At 43.4% G+C, this 27,038-nt stretch overlaps 1 protein-coding gene across 13 annotated transcripts in view; it reads right to left on the bottom strand.

Moving 5' to 3' along the window:
- Hmbox1 (homeobox containing 1) overlaps positions 1 to 27,038 on the bottom strand; it is a 132,227-nt gene that overhangs the window by 13,577 nt on the left and 91,612 nt on the right. For 6 of the 13 annotated variants that reach the window (XM_032917938.1, XM_032917937.1, XM_032917936.1 and 3 more), the window contains exons 6-9: positions 23,770 to 23,923; positions 2,918 to 3,000; positions 1,185 to 1,280; positions 74 to 168 (exon numbers count right to left, since the gene is read on the bottom strand). In XM_032917938.1, the coding sequence (XP_032773829.1) occupies positions 74 to 168; positions 1,185 to 1,280; positions 2,918 to 3,000; positions 23,770 to 23,923 (428 nt within the window). The remainder of the gene's footprint in view (positions 1 to 73; positions 169 to 1,184; positions 1,281 to 2,917; positions 3,001 to 23,769; positions 23,924 to 27,038) is intronic. The other 7 variants (XM_032917941.1, XM_032917928.1, XM_032917932.1 and 4 more) reach the window with 2 other exon arrangements.

The following is a 27,038-nucleotide window of genomic DNA, read 5'->3' as shown; positions in this document are numbered from 1 at the left end:
CCCAGACAACCACCCACAGACTCGAGTTGCCACTGCCCCCCACTGTAACCGGAAGGCTAGCCCAGCCACCCACCTGCTCAGAGTAGTCGTTCCCGTCCACATCGTCGCTGTTGGAATGGCCTCCTGGACTCTGTACATCGATCCCATGACTCTCCAGGATTGCTGCTTCTTCGAAAAAAGCAAATAGATCCCTAAATTATCTGCTGCCTCCACATAGTGGCTGCACATGATTTTATGGTGAGGAAATCAGAACATGGTCAGTCGCTAGTCATCTTTCAATGGGAGAAGTTCAACTCTGTGTAGCTTGGGGTAGAGTCCAGCCTCGACGCACAGCAAACTTCCCACCGGTTAAGTACCAAGCGGACTGTTGGGCACTTCACGGAACTTACATTGTTAACAGCTGTCCTGGCGGGCAGGGCAAGGCATCTGAGAAGTGGAATGGCAAGTAAATGGCAAGTGAAATGAAGTCATACTTCTCCTGATGCTGGGCATCAAAACCAGGTCCTTCCTTTCTCCCTCTGTGCTATCCCAGTCCCCGAAAGAAGCTTAAAAGAATCTTTTATCCAACCTCATCCCATCCATTCTGACCTCGTACTTTTACTATAGTTTTGACTGGGATTTTCTTCTTTGTTAGTCGAACACATGTTCCTAGGGCACTGTCACATGGCCTTCGCAGTCCTCTAGCTTTACTGTTATTGTTGCCAGTGGAGCTGTTTAGGGCACCACAGTGCAGAGCAGGGACTACACACTGGGAGCCCACCACATGCCCTTTCTCGCTGCTTTTCCATGCTTCTTGTCCGCTGAATATCTTCCATCCCAGCTACCGAGGAGACGTTTCTTAGTGTGGAGTTCCAGGCTGCACTAGTAGCCAGCAGGCTGGGAGACTCACAATTCCTCTCTAGGACCCCACAGAAAACCTTACTGTGAGCCACCCGAGTGCCCCTTGTTCAGGGTTAGAGCTACATTCCAGAAGAAGCGTCTTTATAAATAACGAAGGCATTCTTGAAATATAAATAAAATAGTTCAGGTAGCACTGACCATGTTATTTAAAATGCGAAGAGAAGCAATGGTGTCTGTTGTTAGACCTAAGTGTTGCCATCACTTAGACTGGTAGCTTGTAGCTGGCCACTCTTAGTGCATTTCAAACCTCCTCATGAGAGAAGGCAGTCTCTCTGATACATTACCGATATTGGCTCTCCTCTTGATCTCCTTCCGCCGATTAGCGAACCAATTATATACTTTCAGAGACGTAACTCGTTCCAGGTCAGACAGCTTTTTGCCTGTGAATGCATGCAACAAAATCAGACATCTGTATCTTGGACCCAAGTGTGAACTGTCCTTTAGAAATACTTCTCTGATGAAAGCTGCTTCTGATTCTATTTACTGCCAAAATAACAAAATGGGGCATAATCGTTGCTACCATTGCTCAGTACCAAGAACATGCTAACAGCATCACTGTGTGAACAAACATATAAATGGATGCAGAGCTAGCCACAACTAATAACACAACAAGCTTCAACACAGGAAGGCAACTCAGTATTACAAAAATTCTACAAAGTCTGTTTACTAGAGTTCTAAATCAGATTGTAGATTCCATGTTAGCTTCCATAGAGGCACCATTTAATTAACATCATCAAGAGTGTTGTTATTGTATTATTATTATTATTATTATTATTATTATTATTATTATTGGGAAGGGGAGTTGAGATAATATCTCTCTGTCCTGGAACAACAACAACAACAACTTTTATTATTATTATTATTATTATTATTATTATTATTATTATTATTATTATTATTATTACTATGGGAAGTTGAGATAAGGTCTCTCTGTCCTGGAACTCGCTCCGTGGACCAGGCTGGCCTGGAACTCATAGAGATCTGCCTGTCTCTGTATCCTGAGTGCTGGGGTTAAAGGTATACACCATCACCCAGCTGAGAGGGATGTTATTCGTTAAAGAAGTGTACAGATAACAGAAAATGACTTATTTTAGTTTCCTGGTGTCTTAAGATCTTAAGATACATGTTCTACCTTATATAAGATATGAGTTACAAGTTGCTTTGAAGGCTAATGGCCATGTCCATACATGTGACTCTTCTGGGACACAAAGTAGCACTCAGATTGGATTTCAGATTTAGTCTTGTTGGTCACCACAGTTAATTCTTAAGGAGATACCATGCCAACTGTAAGCAGTCATCTGCACTGTCTCTTCCTCTATGTCTTCTGGATTTAGGTTTTTAATCTGTACGTGTTTGCCAGAGGAAGCAAATCCCTGCACTGGGACTGTAGGCCTGTGCGCACATGGTACAGATTCCTCTGGGGGTAGATGTGACTAACAGTCAGATTTCTAAATAAAGAAGATTATGCCCCTTTCACTGTGTAAAACTGAGATTCACACAGTCTTTAAACCATCAAAACAAGTGGCCAAGCAGAAACTAGCTGATCGTGTCAAATGCACAGGGACAAGACACACAAGAAGTAGCAGAGTGGTTGTGGACTCCACAGGAGACTTTAAAAGGGAGCGGCCATGTTTCCTTTAGCTATGTGGAAGTCATCCCAATGTGGGGAGCAGACAGAACCCAACCCCAAAGAGCTTTCTCACAGATCATACAATTTTAGAGCAACTTTGAAAAAAAATGGATTTTTATATTTTTATTAACAAAACTCACTTAAATTTTTACTTTATGGTTATTTTAGAATTGATAAATTCATGCTAACTTTTAGTAAAACAAATTCACAATTTAAAAAAATTCAAGGCTTCAAATCTTATGGAGTCATTGTGTATGAGCACTTGATTCGTGTCGTGGTGACATCAGAAGTGCTATGTGGAGAACACTGGGTTGGGACCTGCATTATGAGGCAAGTGTCCAGACCACTGGCTGCAGCTGAGCGCTGCCCTCTGAGCTCAGGCTTTACCTGGCTTCTGTATGACCGCATTGCAAGCATTGGCAATTTCTTCTCTCTTTGCTTCATCTGGGTACTGGTTCTCATTGAAGTAACTGCAGGGACAACAGACAAAGACACATCTACTTTAAATGTGCTCATCAAGTATGTCTTCTTTTGATCCTTAACTCTGCTGTACTCCAGGATGTTCAGAAGAGCTTTCTGACAGAAACCAGTCTCCACTGTGTTCAATATGGCAACACCACCTATGTGCCCACTGTGTGGCTTCAAAGGAAGTTATGTTAGAAAGAGACTTGCCTTTCAACTCACCAGAATTCCTAACTGTGACTGCTGGTTACTTGCTGCTGTATTTCATTAAGAGTCTTCTGAGGTAAGTTATTGTTTTAGGGGATCTACTTGGTGATGATCATGTTAATTGAATTAAGCTAGTCACGCCTACTCTCAATGGTTCTTTTCATTATTTATTTTATACAGACATAGAAAATTATGAATGCAAGTATGACATGACCTCAGAAGTAAAACTGACTGGGGGAACCAAGAGGAATAACAGGAGGGGAAGGCTAAGAAAAGGTAAGGCAGGGAAGTAAGGGTAAAAGGTGTGTACACACACACACACACACACACACACACACACACACACACACACACACACACACACACACGTTAGTTTAGTATACATGACTAAAGTCCTAGAGCCACAAGAGCCAAGCTACTCAAGACTGGTGTCAACACAACTTTTTCTTTTTTGGTCATTCCTTTTCTTTTATAGTAGCAAAAAAATGGAAATTACCCAATTATCCACAAACAAGGGGATGGCAGAACAAATTATGGGGCAGCTATATTTATACACAGCTATTTTAAAACAAATAGGAAAAAAATAAGTTAGCACTCTGTTCACTGACCTGAATGGATGTGTATAGCATGTTCCTAAGTAAGAAAACAATCCACAGGATAACGCACAAGCCAAAATGCTAAGAATTAGAAGATTCCCGATGGCATGTATGCCGGTTCACACGCGTAGCCAAGGGACATGCACACAGGACTGAGAACACTGACACTCACTGCTGAGGACGGGCTCAGCGGGGAGCTTGCGCACTTCATTTCTGTGGGCAGCAGACATTACTTTGGCTCAATAGTAGGCCTAGCAACGAAAGGCTTGCGAAATCTGTTGTTAGACTATCAGATGCATAAAATGTAAGGTGGGAACAGAAAGCTCATTATTAGTGCTTTTACTGACATCTATGAACTTAAAGAAAACTCTTGGCTTGAGTTTGATTTCACTGGATTCTAGTACTGAACATTTCTTCCAGGGTGTCCCTTTTCTGAAAACCAGTCCTATTCCCTCACCATACCATCAGCACTGGCCAAGACCACCCACTGCACAGATGCTCCAGAGGCCCCTCCCCTCTTAAGACCCCCAAATCCCTGCTGCCCTTTCCTCCCCCGATGTCTCTTTCTGGATAGCACACCTTCCCCTCAGTCTGTGCTGCCTGGCTTCTCCATTGTCTTTTCTAAAACATAGGCCTTACAACTCTTGTCTTGCCCATGTTCTACACGGTCCCTTACTGTTCCCACAGTGTGAGCATTTCCTCCTGCAGTCACTAATCCTGAAATTGTTTCTCTTCCTCTAAATAAAAAATAATCATCTATCACCTCTAGCTACGTCCTTACTTCTTACCCAAATGGCAGACAAGCCAAACTTGAGAAGAACCTGCCTACTAAGTTTTCCTGTTCCTTGTTCATGCCCTGCCCTCCCCCCACACTTCAGACAGCACCTTCCTTTTACCCCCACCCTTCTCGGGATGTGATGTGTTCCTGAACACCACAAAACATAGCCAAGTGGCTTCCCACCTCTGCAGTCTGAGCAGCCAGCCCTTCCCTTGGGTGGGAATTCATTCATACCTCGCTCTTCTGAACCTTTTCACTCTGAAGTCTCAGCCCTCACAGCCACCACCGTCACTCTTTCTGCAGATGACCTTGCCTTCCCTGTTATCAGCTTGCTAGATTTTTAGCTTCCGAGCCGCTAAACTTCTCCAGGTCATTATTCATTTCTCATAGCTGAGAAAACATAAATCATCCTCCTTTCCAAGGTCAGTTTCTCTCCTTGTCCTTGATTGTACCCCCCTCCTTTTCATTCTTTCTAATTTTTCTTGCCATTCTCAGCTCTTTTCTGCACCAGTGTAATAATCTTTCACTGATTTTACGATGCACATTTCTTCATTATTTTAATCTTTGAAATCAGGACACATTTCCCAACTGGTAGTATCTGAAAATTGAATGGCAGTGTTTTGCTTTTTCCTTCCTCACTGGCGTGCACAATAAGGCATGCCTTACGATCAAGACTTTGCTACACTAGCTGCTAAGTCCTAAGGTTCCCCTCAAGCAGCAACTCTGTGGCCAGTATACCTTGTAACTTTCTAGCCAAATGACCTGAAAGTCCACGACAGGCACTGGAGTATGTGATTAATATTCTTTTTTTTTTCTTTCCTTTTTTTCAGAGCTGGGGACCGAACCCAGGGTCTTGCGCTTGCTAGGCAAGCGCTCTACCACTGAGCTAAATCCCCAACCCCGTGATTAATATTCTTGACACAATTCTTTAGGTTATATCCTAAATGTCCTGTTCAAACATTTTCAAAGGCTGACAATAGATGCTTAGAGCATGCCGCTCACTGCCCCTCCCCCAATCTCTGCAGTCACTGCCACTTAGGCAGGAAGCCTGGTCTATCCCCCAGGGCACTAGTGTTCTTTACCCAGTGAGTTCTACAGGACTCATCTGTCCCTTCGTCATCTGTCCCTTGTACCTTCTCCTCTTCCTGAAGCCAGGGTGCAAGGCAGACTCAACCTCAGCCATCTCACAAATCCTGGGACTGTAGGCCTGGACTGTTCAGCCCAAGGACAGAACACACAGCTGTCAGAAGCCTTTATCTCTGAGGAGCAAGACCCATGATACACAGAGCAGGAAATAAAATGCCAGTGACACAGTGACGTGTCTGACTCTCACAATCTACTTCATAGAAGTCTCTGCAGAGTTTTGAAATGAACAGACTCCATTTTTATAATAAAAGGACCTTAGGGAAACACTGAAATAATTAAGAACTAGTTTGATGATTAATACAAATTTACAAACAATTTATGCTCCAAAGTGGACTGGGATTAGGTAGAAGGCATTACTGTTGTGACTGCAGTGACTAATAGAAAAAAAAGCCATACTAGTTTTGATGCTAAATAAAAAATTTTCAGCTATCCCTAGCATAATGTCTTCTACTGAGTAAGGTTTAGTGTTTACATTAGTCTGTATTTCTAGGCTTTAATTTCACACAGTGAGTATCTGAAAAAGGAGACCCTGGTAACTTCTCCCAAATCAAGAGTATTTAGTTATATAGTTTAAGCCTTACTCTAAAAAAAAGTAATCTTTTTTCTCTGTTAAAAAATCTGTTGATTTAAAAAATATCTGTTTTTTTTTTTTTTTTTTTTTTTAATAAAATTCTATCTGTGAATGTTTGCGGATGTAAGTCTGTGAACCGCCTGTGTGCAGTGCCTGCAGACGTCAAAAGAGGGGGCTGGACCACGGGAACTAGAGGTGCAGACGGCTGTGAGCGGTCATGTGGGTGCCAGGAAATGAGCCTGGGCCCCTAGCAGAGCAGCCCGTGCTGTTAACTACAGCCCAGCCCTACTGCTTTTACGATTAAGGAATATTCTGCTCAGCCTCACTGCTGAGCTCTGGCTAACATTTAAAGAATCAACACTAATTTTTCTTAAATCACTTCAGAAGCTTGAGAGAAAGAAGCTTTTCTAAATTCATTTTACAAGACCTGCATTGTCCCAATACCCCGATGACCACAGATACAAGAAAAACAAAACAAATAAAAACCTTCCCATACTGTGAAGGACAAACTGCATGGTCAACTTACTGGATGCGCAAAAGAAATTAGAAATCTGGTAAACTTCCAATATCCCTTCATGGCTAGCACCTGTCATTTCTTTAATAGCAGAGGAGGTCAGAGTGTGAGGGTGGACTGGGTCGTACCCATCACTTCCTCAGGGGAATCCCAGGTTTTATCAGCAACCACTGTATTCCAATCCTTCTAACAAAACCTTGCTTGAAGAACGAACTGTACATCAGTCTCACCAGTTAAAAATACTCAAATCAAATCAAACAGACATGAGGCTTGAAGCTGAGAACACCAGGAGGCTAAGCAGGAAGTGCTGAGGACATGTGATACACAGGGTTTCTCTGGACAAGACTTCCAATACAACAGGAAATAAAAAGACAACTAGGTGGCAACAGAGTGGAGAGCATGCTCTAGAATCAGAGACAACATCTGACAAAGGACAGACATCCAACCGTAAGGAACTCTCCCTGGCACTGGGCAGTAAGCTGCATGGCTACGATGGCACCATGGTGACTAGTCTAACGTAACAAAAGCCCTAGTCTTCCCGTCACATGCTTGGTGAGAGAGAACGCTGCTTAGAGAAAGGGAAGTGTCAAAGAAAAACCATGACCAGTCTTCCAGTTACTCAAAGAAGGAGTCTGGTTGGCCACGGCAGAGACTAACACACGTGTATCTGTTTACTCAGAGAGGTGTGAATACAGCAGTGGAAGGAGGAGTGTAAAAAGGAATCTGGTGAACCAAGGCAGAGGCCCTGAGCAAGGCTTCTGGCGGAAGCAGCACCAGCTCCTGCCACGGAGACAGCTTCAGGGTCCACCTGCACCGCGTCTGCTTCAGCTCTGTCTGGTGGCTTCAGCAGTGGAGACACAGATGACTACAATTATGTCAGAACTGTGCTGCTGTTAAATTTTATGTGACCAAACTGGACTGTGAAGGAAGTCAGCAGAGAGGCTGGTGTCTGTAATTTCTTAATCACGCATTTAATCACCCTGTCACAAAGCCCTTGTTTCTGCTACATAGCTGACTATTGGGGTGGCAAAGACGCCGCAGACGGACCTTCTCAGTGTGGTCACAGCAGACAGAGGTAAACAGAGCTGTACAGGGAGCCGCACTGAAGGCAGAGAAAGCACTAGTGTAGCAGGAGAAGCTGATGGTGGTGCAGGCTCTCAAGGAGAGTGAGAGCGCTCAGGGCAGGGACCTGGGCACAGTGCAATAGTGAGAGGCAGAGTAAAGGGATCCTAAGGAGTCCATGGCAATGAAATTGGGAGTCCAATACAGCCTGAATGCTTGACGGGGCAGCAGGTCAAAGTGGAGAAAAGACTGAGTCCATGTTGTGAAGAGAGGAACCAACTCTTTAAGAATCTTGGAGCCATGGTTTAAAGCAGGGACATTTGAGGGTCAAAGTTGTTTTGTAGAGCAGTATTTCCTGTTGTGACAGACACAGAAGCCACCCATGTGTGTAGCTGTGGCAATGGCTAAGGAGAAATCATGAAGGCATGGGGAGGAAGAGGCGGCCATGACAGTCCTGCAGCATGAGCCATCATTTGCCTTCCGGCACTTTAATTTTTAGGTATGTTTTGTAAAAAACAAAAAGACAAACAAAAACTTTTCTAAGGTAGGAGAGCTTGGCTGCTAGTTTCTAAAGGACACACAAAATCAAACCCTAGGACTTCACTCTTCTTTCTTTTGGAAATGTAAGCACATGCCCGTGGAGAGCGACATAGAGACGGCAAGCTCGGAGGACGCTGCACATGACAAAGGACACCATCAGCTGAGCGACCAGCAGCTTCCCACAGAGAAGTCAAATGACTGGTGCTATGTGATTTAGGGTAAAAGTTAGAATGAAAAGTGGGAAAATAGTGTACACGAAATGAGAAGCCATAAGCTAAGAATGAAGGGCAATGCCCCTCAAGCGCATTTGTTCCAATAACACTTACATCACCGAAGCCAGAGAATTTCTGATTTGTGTCTTGTTGAGAATGCAGACAAAACAGAGTCCAACCCTAAGAGGGGATGAAGCCACACAGACAGGCATGTCGCACTGTCTTCACGCAAGCTACCCCTGCAGAGAAGATCTACAGTTTCACTCTTTTAGTTATCTACAATTAGTGTTCAGGACTGTTTCCTACTACCCACAATTCCATGTGGATTTCTTCAGAAGACATTAACATTATGCCAGCCTACATGCTATGGAGTTTAATCGTGTCACCTCCTATATGAGAGCATCTATGTATGAAATTATCTTTAGCAATGAAACAATTAAAATGTTTTCATTTCTTAGCTTGTTTTTGTACAGTGGGGTAAAGGTGGAGAGGACACAGGTGGGAAAGCCACCCTCCCTAAGGAGAGGATCCATCTTTGCAATTGATAGGGGCCTAATACTTTTTCTATTTACTCACAGATCATTAAAATGATATTCCCTATTCCCTTTTCTTCAAAGATAGCACAGTTCTTCTAAGACTAAGCATACCTTAAAACATTCCCATGACCCATCTGTGGCCGGAGAGAAGTAAGAACAGCACAGATAGAGCTCTGCTGTGCGCACGACCATCACTGAGCCTGCTCTTGTGGCAGTCAGGGGTCTTGTAGATTGTTCATTAGTTATCTGAAGTGGGACAGTGTACGCTGCATTCCCAAGGTTATAGAAAGGACTAGATCAGTCGTCTGACTTTTGAGTCTCATTTTCCTTCCAGTACGTTAGCTAAAGAAGTTTCTGGGTGAGAGGGAAGGACAGGTAGCAAGGAGGTAGCATGAAGTGGAAAACTGGTGGGGTGGTGGTGAGTGATGCTGAGCGAGAGGTGAGCAGTGCTGAGGGAGAAGAATGGAGGCATCATTACTTACATTTACCTAGATTATATATGTTATATGTATATGAAAGTGGGTGCATATTATCACCTGTGGGGGGTTGATAATGCTCCCCTCCAAGAGCCAGAGACTAACACCAATCCTGGTACCAGTCATGAGAAACCTCCTTTTAAGTTGTTGCTCAGTGATTTCAAGCAAATCCCAATATAACACAGGCTATTACTGCTGCTCTTAGTTGTTTTCCAGAACCTAAAGTCCGTTCCTACTGCTGAGGACACCCTGGACTTTGGAGACAGGACTTGAAAGAACTGAACTGGATCTGCCCCAGAATCGTCCTCCCTGTGGTCTAGGTTTCATAGTACTGGAAAGCGCTATGCAAACTGCCAAGATGGAAAGCAATCAACAGTCCTACCCAGCTAAGACACCTGTGAACCACAACAGTGACCAACGTGGCAAAATATCCCCAAAGGTGCAACAGCGGCACTTATAGCTTGGGGGTAACCTATAGCTGTCTAGTTGTACTTATGGGCCAAATGGCATGGAATTCGTGTCTGCTAATGTAAGCATGGCCAACTACTGTGGCTGGGGAGCCCACAGAACCTACAACCTACTGCTGAAAACCGGTATAACCGTTCTGTGCATTCCCTACTTACTCTCATACCCACAGATAAATGTAGCTTTCACTCCTCATCTCATTAAAGAAGCTTCTTTTTGCAGGAGATGGGGACTATTACAGAAACCCCAACTGGTCAAAATGCAGAGAACATTTACCTGGGTCCTCAGCCCCAACTGATACATCTATACCGCGGCCCTTGTACCTATGACTCAGGAAACATCAAGAGGGGGTGAAGATTTCAAGTGCCACAGAGGACCGAGAAGTCTGCTCTGAGACTGCATCTGCGATCTATGACATGGAAGCTACACCCATGAAATCTCAAAAATACGGTAGCACAGACAAGACCTAAACAATGACATCACCAGCCGACAAGCCACCAGGAACGGGGGAGATCTCAAAAGGCCCCACCTCTAGATGGGATGATTTCAGTTATCAGTGACTGCTGAAATGAAGAGATCTAGTCTTACCGAGGGACGAGCCCCTAAACTGGTTATCCAATACCACTGGTCAGCTCTAAAAATACACACATGAGCAATGTTAAATGGGTTCCGCAGCCTGTATTTATATATTTATATATTTATTTATACACACGCAATAATAATAATTAAAGACAAAGAAGAAACCGGTAGAGAAAATGCACGGTAGACAGAGGGTGTGGCGATGGAAGGGAACAGTAGGAGAGAACAGAATATGACAGTAGGGGATAGATGATCTAAGTGTATTATATACATGTATGAAATGTCAAAACGAAACCTACTAATTACAATTACCTATTACAATTAATAAATGCTAATAGAAATGAAAAATCTTATTGTACATGGTAACTACACACAAACCATTGAAAAGACCAGAATTTCTCATCTACGAGTAGTCGCCAGTTAGAAAACTTAACACAGTAATTATCCTGTTCTCATTATTATCTCTCTCTTACTATTTAATAGAGTAAGATAAAGACAAATTAAAATAAAATGCCTAACAAGGAAAACAGAGTGAGCCAGGCATGTAGAGATCAGACTGGTTGGCAACCCTGCTCTCACTGGGAGGAAGAAGAAACAAGTTCCAGGTCACATTCAGCTGCACAGTGAGCTGAAGCCCAAGCCAGGGGCTGCTCACCTACAATCCCAGCACTGGGGAGGCTAAGGCAGGAAGACGTCATTTCAAGACTGGCCAGGGCTACACAATGAACTGCTCTCTCAAAACAAGCAAGCAAGAGAACCAAACAACAAACAAGCAAGTAAGCAGGCTTCTGTCAAACCAGCCCCCTTGCTTCTCCATACATGCACCACCACCACGTGTGCACTCTGGACGCATGATCAACTGAGCAGTTAGGCCACTGGGGCTATAACTTCTTCAATTCATCTGATCTTAGTTAGGCTCAGAATAGAAAGACAGTTACTAACTTACATATCCATAAACTAGAGCATATTCTCATGGCAGTGTTCATGATAAAATTATATTTTACAAGTCATGTAAGGAGAGTTAATATAGAATCGCACAGCTGGTGTAAGGCTCTGCTGCTGGAAAGGTGTGTACGTAACATACAGAGATATGTTGGAAACACGGGAGGTGTTGATGATGGTCGCCGAGTGCAAGCACGAGAGCTCCTTTCTACTCTAGATCCCCTTGTATTTCCTCACATTTTACACACTAACCAGATAGTAACTTTATAATGCAAAAGGTAACATTTGAAAAGAAAGTTTGCTACCTTATGATGCGAGAGAAATGCAGTTTTACATAATTATTAAATAACAGTTTCTTAGCTGGCCTTGCACCTTTTAGCAACATTTGAGAATGTGCTTCAGAAATGCACTAGAGTCCGATAAACAGGAGCCACCCTGCACTAATGCCTTCTTACAGATGAGCTCATTTTGAATTCTATGGGCAGAACTAAATAAATAACAGCTCTCCCCACATCAACCTTTTAAAAGGTATACGTGAACAGAAAAACTAAAATATAAATGAGTTCTGTTCCAGAGGAAGCTGTATGTTTTCACAGTTTGGCAGCATCTTAAAACTTCAGAACAGAAAAGCTTGTGAAAGGAGAGTTTTAAGCAGAAAAATTAGTATTGGCCTGTGGACAGATTAAAGACCCAAAAAGATAACTTCTCAAATCCTCATTCATAAATTCATATGGAAGTCCGCAACACAGACCACTGTGGATTTAGACAGACTGCAGAGCAGACCCTAGCAAGGAATCAAAGACTTCTGAGTTGTATGGAAGCATCACGAGGTCAGCTCCTTCCACCTGTAGTAAGGGTATGAAATCAGAGATGGAGCCACCAAGGAGAAAGAACACATGACCTACAGCTGAAGTATCCTGACATCGTTCATTGGCTCAAAGGCCTAACAGGAATGGCCGTTGGTAGCTAAAGATAGGCTACTGTTTCTGACCTCATTTAAGATATGCCATGCAGATCCCCAAAGATGAACCAACTAGCTTAAGGTCCTGGCAGTCTCTCGAGAGCTCCTGACAGTGAAGATGTGATGCTATCAGAGAGAGAGAGAACTGCAGGGCCACAGCTGCATCTCACCCAAGGGCTTCTCACCTCCTTGAAAAACATGGTTACTCAGGAGACAACTGTAACACTGACCCACCTCACTACACATTGCCAGTCTGTGTCTACAGCGGGCTTCACTTAGCCACATGCACCAGTTCCTCTGCAGACACTAGAGGTTACAGGCTTCCAACTAACTCTTATCAGGGTGGTAAAATGCCAACTCATGTTGATGACCAGGAATGAAAGGCATTAGTTACTTTCCACTTTGCTGGCCCTAAATTGTCTGGAAGAGACAATTTAAGGGAGAAAGGATGTACTCTGTCTTATCGTTTGAGGGGATACTGTACAGCATGGTGGGGAAGGCATTAGAGCTTGTTCACATTTTAGCTGACCAGTCAAAAAGGAGGGGAAGCCAGGCCAGGGTATAAACTTCAAGACCCATCCCCAAGAGATTTCTTTCCTCCAGTCAGGCCCCATCTTCTAACCATTCCACGGCTTTCCAAAACACCACCAGAAGTTTGGGCCCACGGTTTCAAACACAAGAACCCAAGGGACATTTTTCATCCAAGTCATTATAGATGGAGACTCTTCTAGAACTCTCGGGAACCAAAACCAAACCAAACAAAGCACCCCTGACAGGCTCCCACTGTATCACAGAAGAACGACAAGGTGCACTTGACTGAGACAAGAGGCTTGACCGACTCTCAGGAGGTTATCAAGCATTTGGTCAACTCTCCATTTTAACAATAAAGAAGAAAGTGTGTGAGGATGGTGTTTGGTTCTTCTGGTCCATGAACTTTCTAGTGGAACTACCAAATGGGAATGATAAACAAGTTAAGCCAGCAGAGTGACATTTTGGAAAATTCACAAACTCTTGGGCACTGGGGCTGGTGAGTTCCTCTTGCAATCTGCTTCACTTACAGCCAGGCGGCAGCTGCACCTTTTGCCTTCTGTCCGGGTTTCCTGATAGGAAGTAGTTTTGTCAGAAAGAACTGGAAGGTGATAGAGAATGAAGTTCCTCACACTTGGCCGACCATTAATGTATCACAATAGAAAGACCAACAAAAGAGGACTGGTAGAGATCAACTCATTGTTCCCTGGATTTTTTTCCCCTCTTAGGGTCAATTCCAAGCTTTTGCAAAATGCACATCATGCTAAAGGAATAATGCCTGAGCCTAAAATGAGAAATGGTTTCACTGGGGAATCAATCCTTAAAAACAAAAAAACAAAAAAACAAAAAAACAAAAAAAAACAAAAAAAACCAAAAACCTCCTAAGTAGTAAACCAAGTAGATAAATTCTATGGTTGCAATAACACCTCTGCTTTTGGTCAAGATCTCGTAAAGAATCAGGGTGTGCTGCTCTCTGGTTATCCTAGTACTTCCCGAAGCCTAGCTTTTCACTGCCCATGTCTTAGGTTTGTGACCATTTTCAGTGATAATCAAACTATCAGAGAGTAGGTAATGGCCTTTAGTAGCCTTTTAAAAGGTAAGTTATAGAGAACCTTGTCTCAAAACAACAAAACAAACAACACCCCCCCCCCGAAAAAAACCCTTTTCTTAAAAACAATAAAAGGTAAGGAACTGTAGAACATTCCTTAGATCCTAGCTCTCAGGAAGCAGAGGTAGGCGGATCTCTGAATCTAAGGCCATCCTGGACTAAGAAGATCCTGTCTCAAAAACCAAACAAACAAAAGTGAAATTAATTCTGCTGCTATCTGTCAGAACATATGCGGAAAGCTGCTTAGCCACTGTGTGCAGGTTTAGTAAACCTCCAAGAGAGAACTAAATAGTAAGGCTGTTTTGGTGCCAAGTCTGCCTAAGGATGATGGCTATATGACAGTCTCAAGATAATTAGAAACAAAGTCTGGGCTTTGGAAAAGTATACTTTTTAATACTATTTTACATGAATGTGTGCAGAGGTCAGAAGAGGCCATCAGACCTCCCAGAGCTGGAGTTGGTGTTGGCTATGAGCTGGGACTCAAACCCAGGTTTTCTGCAAGAATGAGCCACTGGCCCTGTCCTAATCTGAACTTTAATGTATGGGACGTCATCAAAGCAAAAGTACAGGATACTGTGAATGAGGCGCTACACCATGGTCAGGACTTCTGTGGTGCATAGGTCTTCAAGGTACAGTTTAAAGAGGACACACATTTTGTAGCATGAAACTCAGCAGGATATTCAAGCTTCTTCAACCAAAAGACAAGCAAATGGAACACTTACTCACAAGTCCATATCCTGCCATAGCCACAAGCAAGCCCTATGTAAGCTGTCATCTTAGGGTCTAACACTCCTTCCCATAGTATACGAAGAGCCAAGGTCTCCCTTGATCCTGCCCACTAGATAGTATCCCCTTGTGTCTACCACAAGGACTGACACCAAGTAATCGCTGGAATATTTGAACCTTAAAAAGAAAAGGCTCACTTGTTTCCCTCAGTTTTCAGTTAGGCACAAGCTGACCTCCCTCTGTACCAGTGAAGGTCACATTCTGATGAAGCTGTCATACCTCACAGTGACTCTCATGATAGCAAGGGTCACCTAACTGCTGTGTCTTTGTAGACTGTGGCTGTAGCAGGGTATGCGGAGCGCAGCTGCGCCTCTGTTTGTTAAGAATAACAACTGCTACTACAGCATCCACAGAGGACAGGGAAGACTCTCACTCCACCTCAAAGCATCACAGTAAGCTCTCTCTTAGCTATTTCTGTTTGACCAGAAAGGAACCAGGAAGTATAATTTGCCAGTTTTAAAATGCATTTAAGGACAGTCCATCTTCTTATTGGCTATGAGAAATGGATTGGGATAACTTTGCTTGTCAATAAGTGGCAAAGTTTTGCTGTTTTTCCTCAAATAGTCTAATGGATTGAAATGAGGTCATGTCCAGGCTCCTGCTGCCTCATGTAAATGCTAAGAACTTCCTTCTCTTTGCAGAGGCACAGGAGGTGCAGCTCATTATGTTCCACTCGAGTAATTCCACAAGGGTATAGGAGAGGAGAAACTCATTTTAAAATTCAACTTCCAGTACCTATTAATTCCAAAATGTATAGTTTATTCCCCCAGCATTTCCTATTCCCGACCAGTGCTGACATGGGGAGGGAGGGAAAGGAAGACCAGGCAAAACTATGTGGGGGAGGCAGAGGGCATGCACGTTCATCCTCACTCACTTCAGGAGCTCAACCCTGCCACCACAGTGCAATGGCCAAGGAATGGAAAGACATCACTGAAACAAGAGTGGTTTCTGAGTCACATTAGTGAGGACAGTCTTAAATCCTTCATTATTACTTACCTTTGGATTGATATAATGGCCTTAAAATTTTGAAGAGAATTGAGATACTATACCCCTCTTTGTCTCCTCTGAGCCTGACATGTCTGGAGTCGCTATGGGCTAACAGTTCCTAACCTGCTGAGGCCGTGGGATCACCTTGCCTACTCATTCAGCCATGTTCACATTACCCCTGGAAGCATTAGCCTGCATGCCTAGTGCCATGCGGCTTACTTGCCTGCCGAGTCTAATAAAATGCTTGCTAGAAGCATATAAACCACGCCACTGAGATGCTGGGTAAAATACAGGGAGCCTACGCGTACCTAGCATATATCTACTATGTATTCCTAACTGCTATATCATCAGATACCAAACAAAAGGGAAAGGATACAAAGAAATAAGCTCACCATTTAAAGCAAGGAACTTAAACTGTATCCTGTCTCTCCATCTTCACCTTTCTGTTTTTCAGTCTCCCTCAGCAGCCTGGGTTAGGTCAGCCTGAACTCGGTATGCTTTCCGGGCTCCTGGGAACTCATGGCGATCCTCCTGCTTCAGCCTCCGGCGTATGGATGACAGGCTGGAGCGCTGTGACCCAGCTTTATCACGGTAACACAACTGCTCCGACTGCTCCCACCATTTCATTTACACCCCCTCCAGTTTACTAAGCCACGACCGTCCTTCCTGTGCATTCACCATTACTGATGTAGGTACTTGCTAAAAAGTGAGCACACTTAATGTAAAGAGCTAAAAAACAGGCTCTTTTCTCCGTGTTACTAACTTGCTTCTGAGATCGAGGGGCTTAAGATACTTCCTTCAGCAGCTTCACTCAATTCAGCAATAAGAGAATAATGAAGAAAATGAAAGATTCTTTGTGATTGTAATAAAAGTTTTAGGAACAAAAATCAAAAATAAGAGAAGTCAATTTTTTTTCTAAGTAGTAATTCAAGCATTTGTAGTCTTCTCACTTAATAAAAAAATTAGTACTTCCAACAATCTAGATGAAACGGGAGGTGACCAATGACATCTTTGCCACTTCAGTTTCTTATTAGACATCTGTAAACACTGACACTGAGAGGCCCTCTCCACAAGCTGATTGCTGAAGGCAGCGTTATCAGACTATTGGGACATGCAGGAACATGGACGTCTGACAGAGCCCCTTCTCTGAGGCTCCCCAGGGTTAGTCTGCTCACGGTGTCCAGGCCGTGCCAGCCTGCAGCTAGAGAACTTAGTCTCTGCACATGCTACTCTCCAGAACCCGCCTGGTGAAGAATTCACTGAAACTACAAGTAAAAAGAGACAGGCACGAGACTGACACTAAAACCTTACACTAACAAACTGTCCTGGGAAGAATTCCAAAATGCTAAAGACCAAGGGAACTAGATTACAGCGCCCTCAAACAACACTCTAGAAACACGCTTCATAAGCCGATTCGTATCTTCCATACTAATTCTCCCAGAAGGCAATAATGCACTGGGCAAAACGCATCTGTGTGTCAGACACGTCCCAAACGCAGACTACACGCACGGCAGGTTAAGGGCAGGGACACCAAGTTTAGAGCTTTGATTTAATTTGTGTTTGCCATAATACTGTGGCTGCAATGCTATTTTCGCTCATGACAGCAGTTATTCCAAGAACCTATTTTTGGATATGTGAATTTTAGGGGAAGGAGACACTCACTCTCAAGCTCGTTTTCTATGCTGGTTCCTTGGCTTCTGGGGCGAGTTTAAATTAACTTCTTAAAGTTATTTTGTTGACTTCAAAGTCAAAAAACCAAAATTCATTTCCTGTATAATTCCCAGGCTCTGTTTAATGGTGGGTTTTTATTTTGTTTTCTGTAACTTACAGAAGATGAACATTACAGAACTAACCCAAGAACAAAAACACATTACAGGTAAACTGCTCCGTGCGAACAAACCATGCAGTAGAACTCTGAATGCACAGATAGACTCGTCTGTATCTTCTTGGTCAGTCAGTCAATACAGTCATTCCATCACTTAACTAGAAAGAACGGCAGTAAGTAACTTTCTTACACGACGACTGAGTAGTCCCAATAGCCACTGCAGTCACCACATCCACTTGATACTGCCAGGCACTCTCGCAGTTACTGCTCAGCCTGGTCAGGGCTTCCCCGAAGACATTACCTTCTTCCCATCTTTCTTAACTGGGTGAAAGAACCTGTGGTGTGGTTTAGAAACTTTTCTATCTTCTTCCTTTGATATGAAACAGGAGTAGAAACAGTAGCCAGGCCTCATTCTCTGTATTCCAGCCACAGACCCAAGATAGACCTTGTTCCCAAATGAAGGCACAGCAGCACCAGATCCTGAAAGGCACATAGGGGAGAGTATACTGGGCCTGGCTCCTAGGCTGTGACCCTCCAGAATGCAAGTCTAACTTACATGAGCTCTTCTTCCATCGAGAGCTGTTTCTACTCTCTCTCCAGCACTGCCTCATTACCGGAAGGCGGTTGACTGAATGAATGAAGGGGCAGGTTTTGGGAAGTCCTAGTTTTTGTCTCATGCTATCTGCAGATACAGGCCTATCCAATGTACAACGTTTTCCATCTTGTGGATATATAAACCACTGGTAAGCCTAGTTGAGTGCTAATATATAGCAAAAGTTTATTAAGTAACTGACCAAAGATTATCCAATATCTTCTAAACTCTCTATTAAAATAGACAAATCTTTAAAACAACCAATACTGTTCTAAACAGGAAACAAGACCAACCTATGCAGATAGAATAAACCTGTGTTCCTCATGCTCCTGTGGTCCAACATCAATTACACATGTGTTGCATCTTTTCCGTGTTAAAACCTTTATAGTTTAAGAACTATAGGTTAAGACCAAACAGAAGGCTGAAACAGATGCTAATCCAAGGGCATAAGATTTGGGCTAACCAAGGCCTCGTTCGTGTGCGAAGAGCAACTGGTATACATCCAGATGAAAATGTCTTCTATCTCAAGCAAGAGGACTCATATACAATTAGTACTGTAGAGAGACATACGGAGTCCATCTGTTCACTGGATGTGTAGCCTTAGGAAGTATCTAACCTTGAACCTTGGTTGCCTCATTTGGAAAAGGACCAGAGTGGGGATCAAATGTGGAGGGTAAACAGGGGTGCTCCTGATGGTGGACTGAACAATGCCTTCCTGTTTTATGTGAAGTTTTGCTGAGGTATGACTTACACATGGAGCAATCCACATGTCCGAAATGTGATTGCAGTATATTCCTAAGAGCATAAAAGCAGTGTGCTCTGCAGCTGCCTCCTGGCCCCCCGACCCCCATCTTCCTTAGTCTGGGCCAGTACCACACATGTTCTTTTTCTATAAATTTCATTACTCTGGATATTTTCTATAAACAGAACCACATGCACACTGCCCCTTGTACTAATCAATGATTTGGGGAGTCAGTACTGGAAAACTGAAGTGCATGGGACCGGAAATGTGACAAGGTCAGGAAAGAAAACAAAGCAACATCCACAGCATTATACATGTGACTATGACTGTCTACTGTAAGCACAACACTGTGACAAGGCTGGGGGATGCACCACTGAGAAGCTTTGGGTGTGGTAAGGTACCAGGAAGCTGCACACACACGTCTCCGCACACACACGTCTCCACACACACGCGTTAGCAGGCTGTAGTTTGTGGACACTCTCCTGTACGTGTTTTCTTTTTCTCACTCAGATGTGATGCAAAGTCACCACAAGAAAAGGAGGTTGAGTTTTCAGAGAGAAAATGAAGTGTAAAATAATTTTAAGAAAGCGGAAAAGGTAAGCCAGGAAGATATGGTATGAGTATGTGACAGAACTAAAGATCTCCTTGAGGTTCATGATCATGAATTTAAAATGAAATAAATCAGCAGGGCTTTAAGGTTTGGTTCTTTTTCCAGCTACAATCAGTGGCCAAAAATAAATAAAAAAGCAGATTGTGAGCTGTAAACGACAAACCTGCACCCATACCTTGAGCTGTAAGTGACTGGTGGTGTTGCCATGTGAGTGCCATGACAACTTCCTGACAGTCACTTCAGGTCACTCCCTACCTAATGCTGGAATGGGCTTACTCTGTGGACAAACACTCTCAACAAGAACTACTGGAATATTCTATGATTTCGTCATACGCATCATCTCCATTCACCCTCGCATCCTGACTTACCAAGGTCCTAAGGGGAGCTAGGATCAAACCTTGTCTAACTCTGAAGTTTATCTTCTTTTACTCTATCATTACACGTAAATAAATCTTCAGTTTAGAAACATAAGAACTGGGGAGCAGGAGAGATGGCTCAGAGGTTAAGAGCACTGACTGCTCTTCCAGAGATCCTGAGTTCAAATCCCAGTAATCACATGGTGGTTCACAATCATCTATAATGGGATCTGATGCCCTCTTCTGGTGTGTCTGTCTGAAGACAGCAACTGTGTAATCATATACGTAAAATAAATAAGTGAATCTTTAAAACAAGGACATAAAGAAACATGAGAACTGGAGTGTAGGGATGCTGAATGATTTCCCAGGGCAGATCCTTTGCCAGTCGTGCGTGCAGACACTGTGTGCTCGGTGGATGCCTGACCATCACCAGAATCATCACTCATCCAGCCGTCACCACTCGGACACAGGTTACGCTGACAGCCTTCTAATCTGGCCTCCTATGACTCACTCATAATATTACAACGGCCAGAGCAACACATTTACACACAGACCAATGGTTACACTGACTGAAGGGGGGGGGTGAGAAAGGAGAGTGGCTTCCATTAGATCCTAGAGTTCTGAGGATATAGTAACAGTATTGTACAGATAAATGTGGTGACATGAATGTGACTATTGATACATTCAAGGAGTTAAGCATGCAGCTCTATCTCAATGAGGTTGTCTTTCATAAGTACATGTACACTTGTGTGTGGAGGTCATATGACAACTTGATGGAGATGTCTCTCTTCTTGCACATTGGTTCCAGGGATTAACTTAGGACGTCAAGCCTCACAGTATGTGTTTACCTGCTGAGCCGTCTCAATGGCCTTTCCATTTTATACTTATTTATCCAGACCACTACTGATGACATTCGGGCTTCTGTCAGTATTCTGATAGTGTTCTTTTTTGTTTTATTTCTGTCAGTAGAAAAGTTTGTCTCTGAAAGGCAAACCCAGAGGTAACCGCCCCGACACAGCCTGGCTCTCTTCCATGGGAGCTTCTCTGGTTTGCATTTCCACAGCAATGGGTGAAAATGCTACTTCAGTGGAGCCTAATCGAGAGAAAGCTTTGCCAAACTATGTTTGTCAGTGTGACAGGTGAAGATGTCACCCCAGTAGAATTTTAATTTGACTCACTCTCGACTCAACGCAAGTGTCTTTGCTGGGATGCAGTGATTTGCATCTGGAGGCTTGTACAGGAAGGAGGCCTGCCATGAGCTGGAGGCTACCCGGGCTGAGTGAGACTGTCTCAAGGGCGGCCAGAACAAGTGAGAATAACAGGGGTCTTTTAGGACTTTTATGTGTGCTTAGGAAGACTTTGCAGTCCATTCTGGCTCCTTCAGTCCATCTTTCTGTACAGTTGCTGGTCCTACCTTATTTATAAACTCTCTATGTATTAAGATATTAAGGGCTTTCCTACTTCACTCAGCTTTACCCAGAATATTACCCACTTTTATTTATCCATCATTTCATTTCTGCTTTTGGGTTATGAGAGTCAGTTAGGAAACATTTTTCTACTTCCAGGACACAAAAGGATAATTTATGTTTTCTTCTGTGTGTATAAATTCACCTCTCTGATTGATTTGAAATTTATGTGTATGGAGTGAGGAATAGAATAGTTTTGGACTTTTATCCTATGCTAGCATATTTGAATAAGGTTTACTTGGCTGGACATCTGTATTTATCCAAACATTCAGTCTATGCCAGAAAGCATGATGCTGCCCCAAGGTCAGGTGACTTCATGTTCCACTTCTGAGAATACAAAGCTCCGTTTCTGAGGATGCGGATCATCCAGACGATTCGGGGCTTTAAAAGGCTTTCGGCATTTCCGAGCAGTCAGGCCTGAGCCACACCTCCTCTAGCAGTGCCAGGTTAGATGAAACGAAGCCAGAAAATAGGGTGAGGATATTTAATTTAAATTAAGGTTTAAAATGTTAGAACTCAATAGGAACCTTATAGAAAGATAAAATGTTGTATATCCTTTTGAGTAAAATTTAGTCAGTGTAATTCTAGGAGAGAAAAACTCAGAAGTGAAGGAGGCCCGGCCTCTGAGTCCCAGACACATGAAGAGTGACATCTACTGTGCACACGTTCTCAATGGCTAGTCCTTCTCACACCCGCGTGTGTGCTAAGTGCACTCTGGTATATAGTGAGAAATGTAGCTCACTGCAACATCAGGAGAGTCAGAACCCAGACCAGGCACAAAGCAATACCGCCATCTCTGCTACCCAGAGAGAAATGAGCACCGCTGTGACGGACTGAAGCCAGGCACTGTTCTCACTCCACCTGCTATGTGGAAAATTTGAAACAAACTTTCAGAAAGAATCAAACTTTACAGACGAGGAAAATGGAGCAGATTGCAATCAGATCTCTAGAACACTAAAGTCTCCCCTTCCACTGCAGTCAGTCAGGGAGACACTGGCTTATTACTGAGTGTGTGGTCTACTTTTAGCTACAGTCAAGAGTGAGGGAGAGCACCTCACAGCAACGGATACCTGACGGCTCCATTGTGGCTGCCCATTCACCTCACACACACCACCTGCATTCCCACACTTAAAGCCTGTCCTCCTTTAGGGAGCGATGCCAATGGGAAACAGCAATGAAGCGGGTGAGAGAGAGAGAGATGGCAAACTCCTGGGTAACATGTTGCCAGATACTGACATTTCCACTTTGAAGACAAGAAAGACAAGAGTTTTGGTCTCCGACTTGATCTGAACCTGATCAGGTTTCTGGGACTTCTAAATCTGCATCAAATGTTCCATCCGTCCGTCCATCCGTCCATCCATCCATCCATCCATCCATCCATCCATCCATCCATCCATCCATCCATCCATCCATGGTCAGATTAGGTAAGAATAACCATGTTGCTGTCAACCTTCCAGCCAATCAGAATCCTGTATATATCACTTATGCTGGAATGTGGGGGCTAAAGGACAGTTCTACTGTAGAATATATACTAAATTCAGCATTATGCTATAGGCATGTATTTATACCATGTCAGATGGGGAAAAAAAAGGCATCAAAAGGCACTGAAACCAGATGCAGATCAGGCTCTGTTACATGTATTTTTTAATCTTTAGGAACCCATTTACAGAGATTGACCCTCTTCTGCAGAAAAGGGAGTCTCAGTGCTTTCTCCTTTATGGTTCAACACTGATGGAAATCAAGCTTCACAGAGTTTTTTCAAAATAATGGAAAGATACATATTTAAAAATACCAACTCTAGGCCCGGTGGTGGTGGTGCATGCCCTAATCCCAGCACTAATCAGGCAGAGGCAGGAGGATCTCTGTGAGTTTGAGGCCAGTCTGGTGTACAGAGTGAGTTTCAAGACAGCCCGGGATACACAAAGGAACCTTATCTCAAAAACAGCAGCAGCAGCAGCAACAAAAACTCTATAAATTTTAACTGTATGGAGGCCGTTCCCAGCAGAGGACAAGATTGAGTTATAAAACAAGCTGGTTGGTGCTGCCAACTCCAGCTTTATGAGTTCTCTTTTCTCATCGACACAGCAGTTCTGACACTTCAGCACACCCGCAGAGCTACACTCTGGATGTCATGTTATCTTTTAGAAACAAAACTGGTCTGCTAAGGGTTTCACTGGCACCAGGACACCTACCTTTCCATGACAGCTAGGCACTCCTTTCTCCAGGTAAATCTACTCCCTCGTCGAAGCCGGAAGGTTCCAGGTGTGGCAGAGACTGGGGGAGGTGTTTGTCTCCATTCAGGGTCCTCTATTGGAATGGGGGCAGGTCTCATACTTAACGTAGCCCCTGGAGTAAACAAGACATTTTTAATCAAATATTTTCCAATTAAAAAAATTAGTATTATAAAGATACCATGAAAACAAGACAATGAGCTTTGAGTATGAGCTTTTCTTTGTCCACTGAAATTTGAAGGTCAAGATAGTTAATATTCTTAAGGGACCCAATGCCCTCTTCTGGCTCTGCTGCCTCTATACAGATATAGTTCACAGACATACAGGCAAGCTACCTAAACATGTAAGACAAAAAATGGCCAAAAGAAAATCCTCAAGAGGTAAAAAAGCCTCTTCCTTTAAAAGTCTGTGGTCACCATACCTGTCACCTTCCCATCTGCTTTCACGTGTCCCTCTGTCCCTTTAAGGCATAGGGAGGCCTGGACTTTCCCCTGCTCAGCCCTTTCCCCCTATTCTAGGCCAGATATGGTACACATCTGTAATCCTACCACTTGCAGGTCAGAGGCAGCAGGACCCAAGTTACTAAGACTAGCCTCAGCTCCACGAGACTCTGTCATATAATACAGCAGTGAAGAAAAGAAGATGGCATTTCAGAAGCCTTCAGTGAGCAGGATCCAGTCTCTGTAGGTCTATTACCTGCTAACAATCCCATATTCTTTCATCTCAACTATAACAACTTTGATCTGAGAAAGTTCACTAATGTAAACCTGCTTTTCTCAAATAGCTTCAACCAGTTATAATTCACTAATTCTTGATCTACCACATGTCTTTTTCTGTGGCTTGTTCTAGATTTGAGACTAGACTCAAACCAGAGAAGCCACATTGTCTCAGGCTTGCATGGACTTGGCTCACAGATCTGAACAGAGACTGGCATGCTTCCCCAGAGAGCTCTGCCTCCTTTTACTACGTGTACTGAGAAATTCACCTTTCCCAAACATAATTACAGTTATACCCCTCTTCTGATTAGCATCTTCGGGACGTTCCCTCTGACTTTAGTTTAATGTGAACTCTTTTTCTTTCTGTCGGGACAAGGAGTAAGACAGCCCAGAACTCTTGCCTCCACCTCTTAGGTATTGGAAGTATGGGCATGCTTCACTATCTGATGAACCAAAACTCTTACTAAAATGTCCTGGAAAGGCAGGTTAGAATTCAAGGGGTTTATGTACATGTGAATACATGTTACTCTCACACAATGTATACATGTTCCCTCATGGTAGGAACTGTTTTCTATCAATATCGCCAGGTAACACCGTGGACAACGTCTCTATTTTAATACACATATATTCCACCCCCTCTTGCCTCCTCCTTCCACCCAAACCCTTTCTGAGACAGGGTCGTACTATGTAGCTTAGGTTAGCCTTTAACTCCTGATCTCAATGGTTCCTCCTGCTTTAGGATCCCAAGTAGCTGGAACTACAAGTATGTAAAATGTGGGCCTAGCTAAATCCTATTCTTCCTAAAGGCAACATCTTTATTTGTATTTTCTTGGATGGAGACCAATGGTTTAAGCCTAGATTGTCCTTTTCAAACATATTAACTTTCTGTTTCTCCCTTATTAGTAAATCTCTTCTTCAAATGGCAAGTAAAATATCTCAGATTTACCTCATCTTTAATTTTCCTACCTCCCCCCAGATATTATACAGCCAGTCCATACTCAAATTTCATTAATTTTTATATTCAAAGTAAACGGAGTATAACAGTTAGTTTTTATCTGTATTGCTGACTTACAGCGTCATCTCTCACAAGCAAACCTGCCCAGGGCAGGTCAGAAGATGAAGCTTCACAATACGCCACGCAGTAGTCCTGGGCAGGTCCTATGGCAAAGTCCAAAGCTAGACCACGGGGAGCTTTGTACCCTATATGTGGCTCTCCTTGGATGCTGGTTTAGCTGTCCTTTAGGAAGTTAACTCAACTGCACGTGTTAACAATGTAGAAAGGCTGAGAGGAATCTCTAGGTGCTTCTGCCGTTCTACCTGAGGGCTGACAGTGGAGGGAGAAGCTCCCTTGTACACTTAGGTCACCTCCCATTTAATCATATTAATATATACATCACGTGGATGCTTCTACACCCATTTTACAGAGAGAAATAAATGCCCAGACACACGGTCCCAGCAAGGGCATGTTGGCAGCCAGGCTCCAAGGGCTCTACGGGTCCTCCCTTGCTTCCCAGCAGCTGTGCCTTTGTGTCGTGCTTTCCCATTCTGTACTCATGGCTAGACTGTGATCAACAGTAGGTGACAGTGAAAGCAGGTCTCCTCCAGAACTGAAACAACAGGGCATCTCTCTGTGGTTTCTTTTTCAGATCACTTGCTCAAGGGAGGAGTGATGCTGGGGTGAGAATGGATGCTGGGGTCCTTGAGGAACTGCTGTCTCTGGCCATATGGATAGCCAGCCTCCATGTGAATGGCCTAGCATGTGGAACATCCAGTTCCAGTGACTGCAGCCCTGACTGATGGCTTAACTAAAAGCTCATGATGTTTCTCCTGGATTTCTGATCTATAGAAACAGGAAATAAATCTTTGTTGTGCTAAGCCTCAAAAATGTGGCATGGTTTGTATCACAACCAGGACCAGTTGTTATTTCATTATATTCCCCCAAACACTAAGCGTAGTAATTATCTAAATGCACCAATTTGGCAGGAAAAAATCCCTTTAAGATAAAATACTAATAGTAAACATGAGCACATTGTCTGATCCTAGCCTGTTACTGTTACTCTGACTTGTGTTAGTTTCTTTTTCTATTGAGCTTTAGATTTTAACTGAGTGGAGATCCAACATTGATTATTAGTTGCACCACTGTAATCATTTTTTTCATTTGCCGTGTGCTGTATCTTTGTTTACAGCATTTTTAAAATCCTAATTATGATACTTAAGTTTGTGAGCCTTTCCATGCAGCTGATGGGTGTGAATCTTTTGTATTAAGCCCAGCAGGTTTAAATCTCTTCAATTTTCATCAGTGAGTTGGAGTTTTTTATATTATGGTCAGTGGGTTTATGAAAGGGGCTCAGGGACTCAGCAGTTAGGAGTCCTGGTTGGTCTTCCAGGGCACACAGGTTTAATTTCCAGATCCTTCCTGGCAGCTCACAACCGTAATTTCAGTTCCAGGGGATCTGATGGTCTCTTCTGGCCTCTGTAGGCACCAGACTTGCAAATGGTGCACAGAAATACATA

This window comes from Rattus rattus, chromosome 12 (genome assembly GCF_011064425.1).
Source record: "Rattus rattus isolate New Zealand chromosome 12, Rrattus_CSIRO_v1, whole genome shotgun sequence".
In the NCBI taxonomy this organism is placed as follows: domain Eukaryota; kingdom Metazoa; phylum Chordata; class Mammalia; order Rodentia; family Muridae; genus Rattus; species Rattus rattus.
This window is presented reverse-complemented; position numbering and strand designations above follow the sequence as displayed.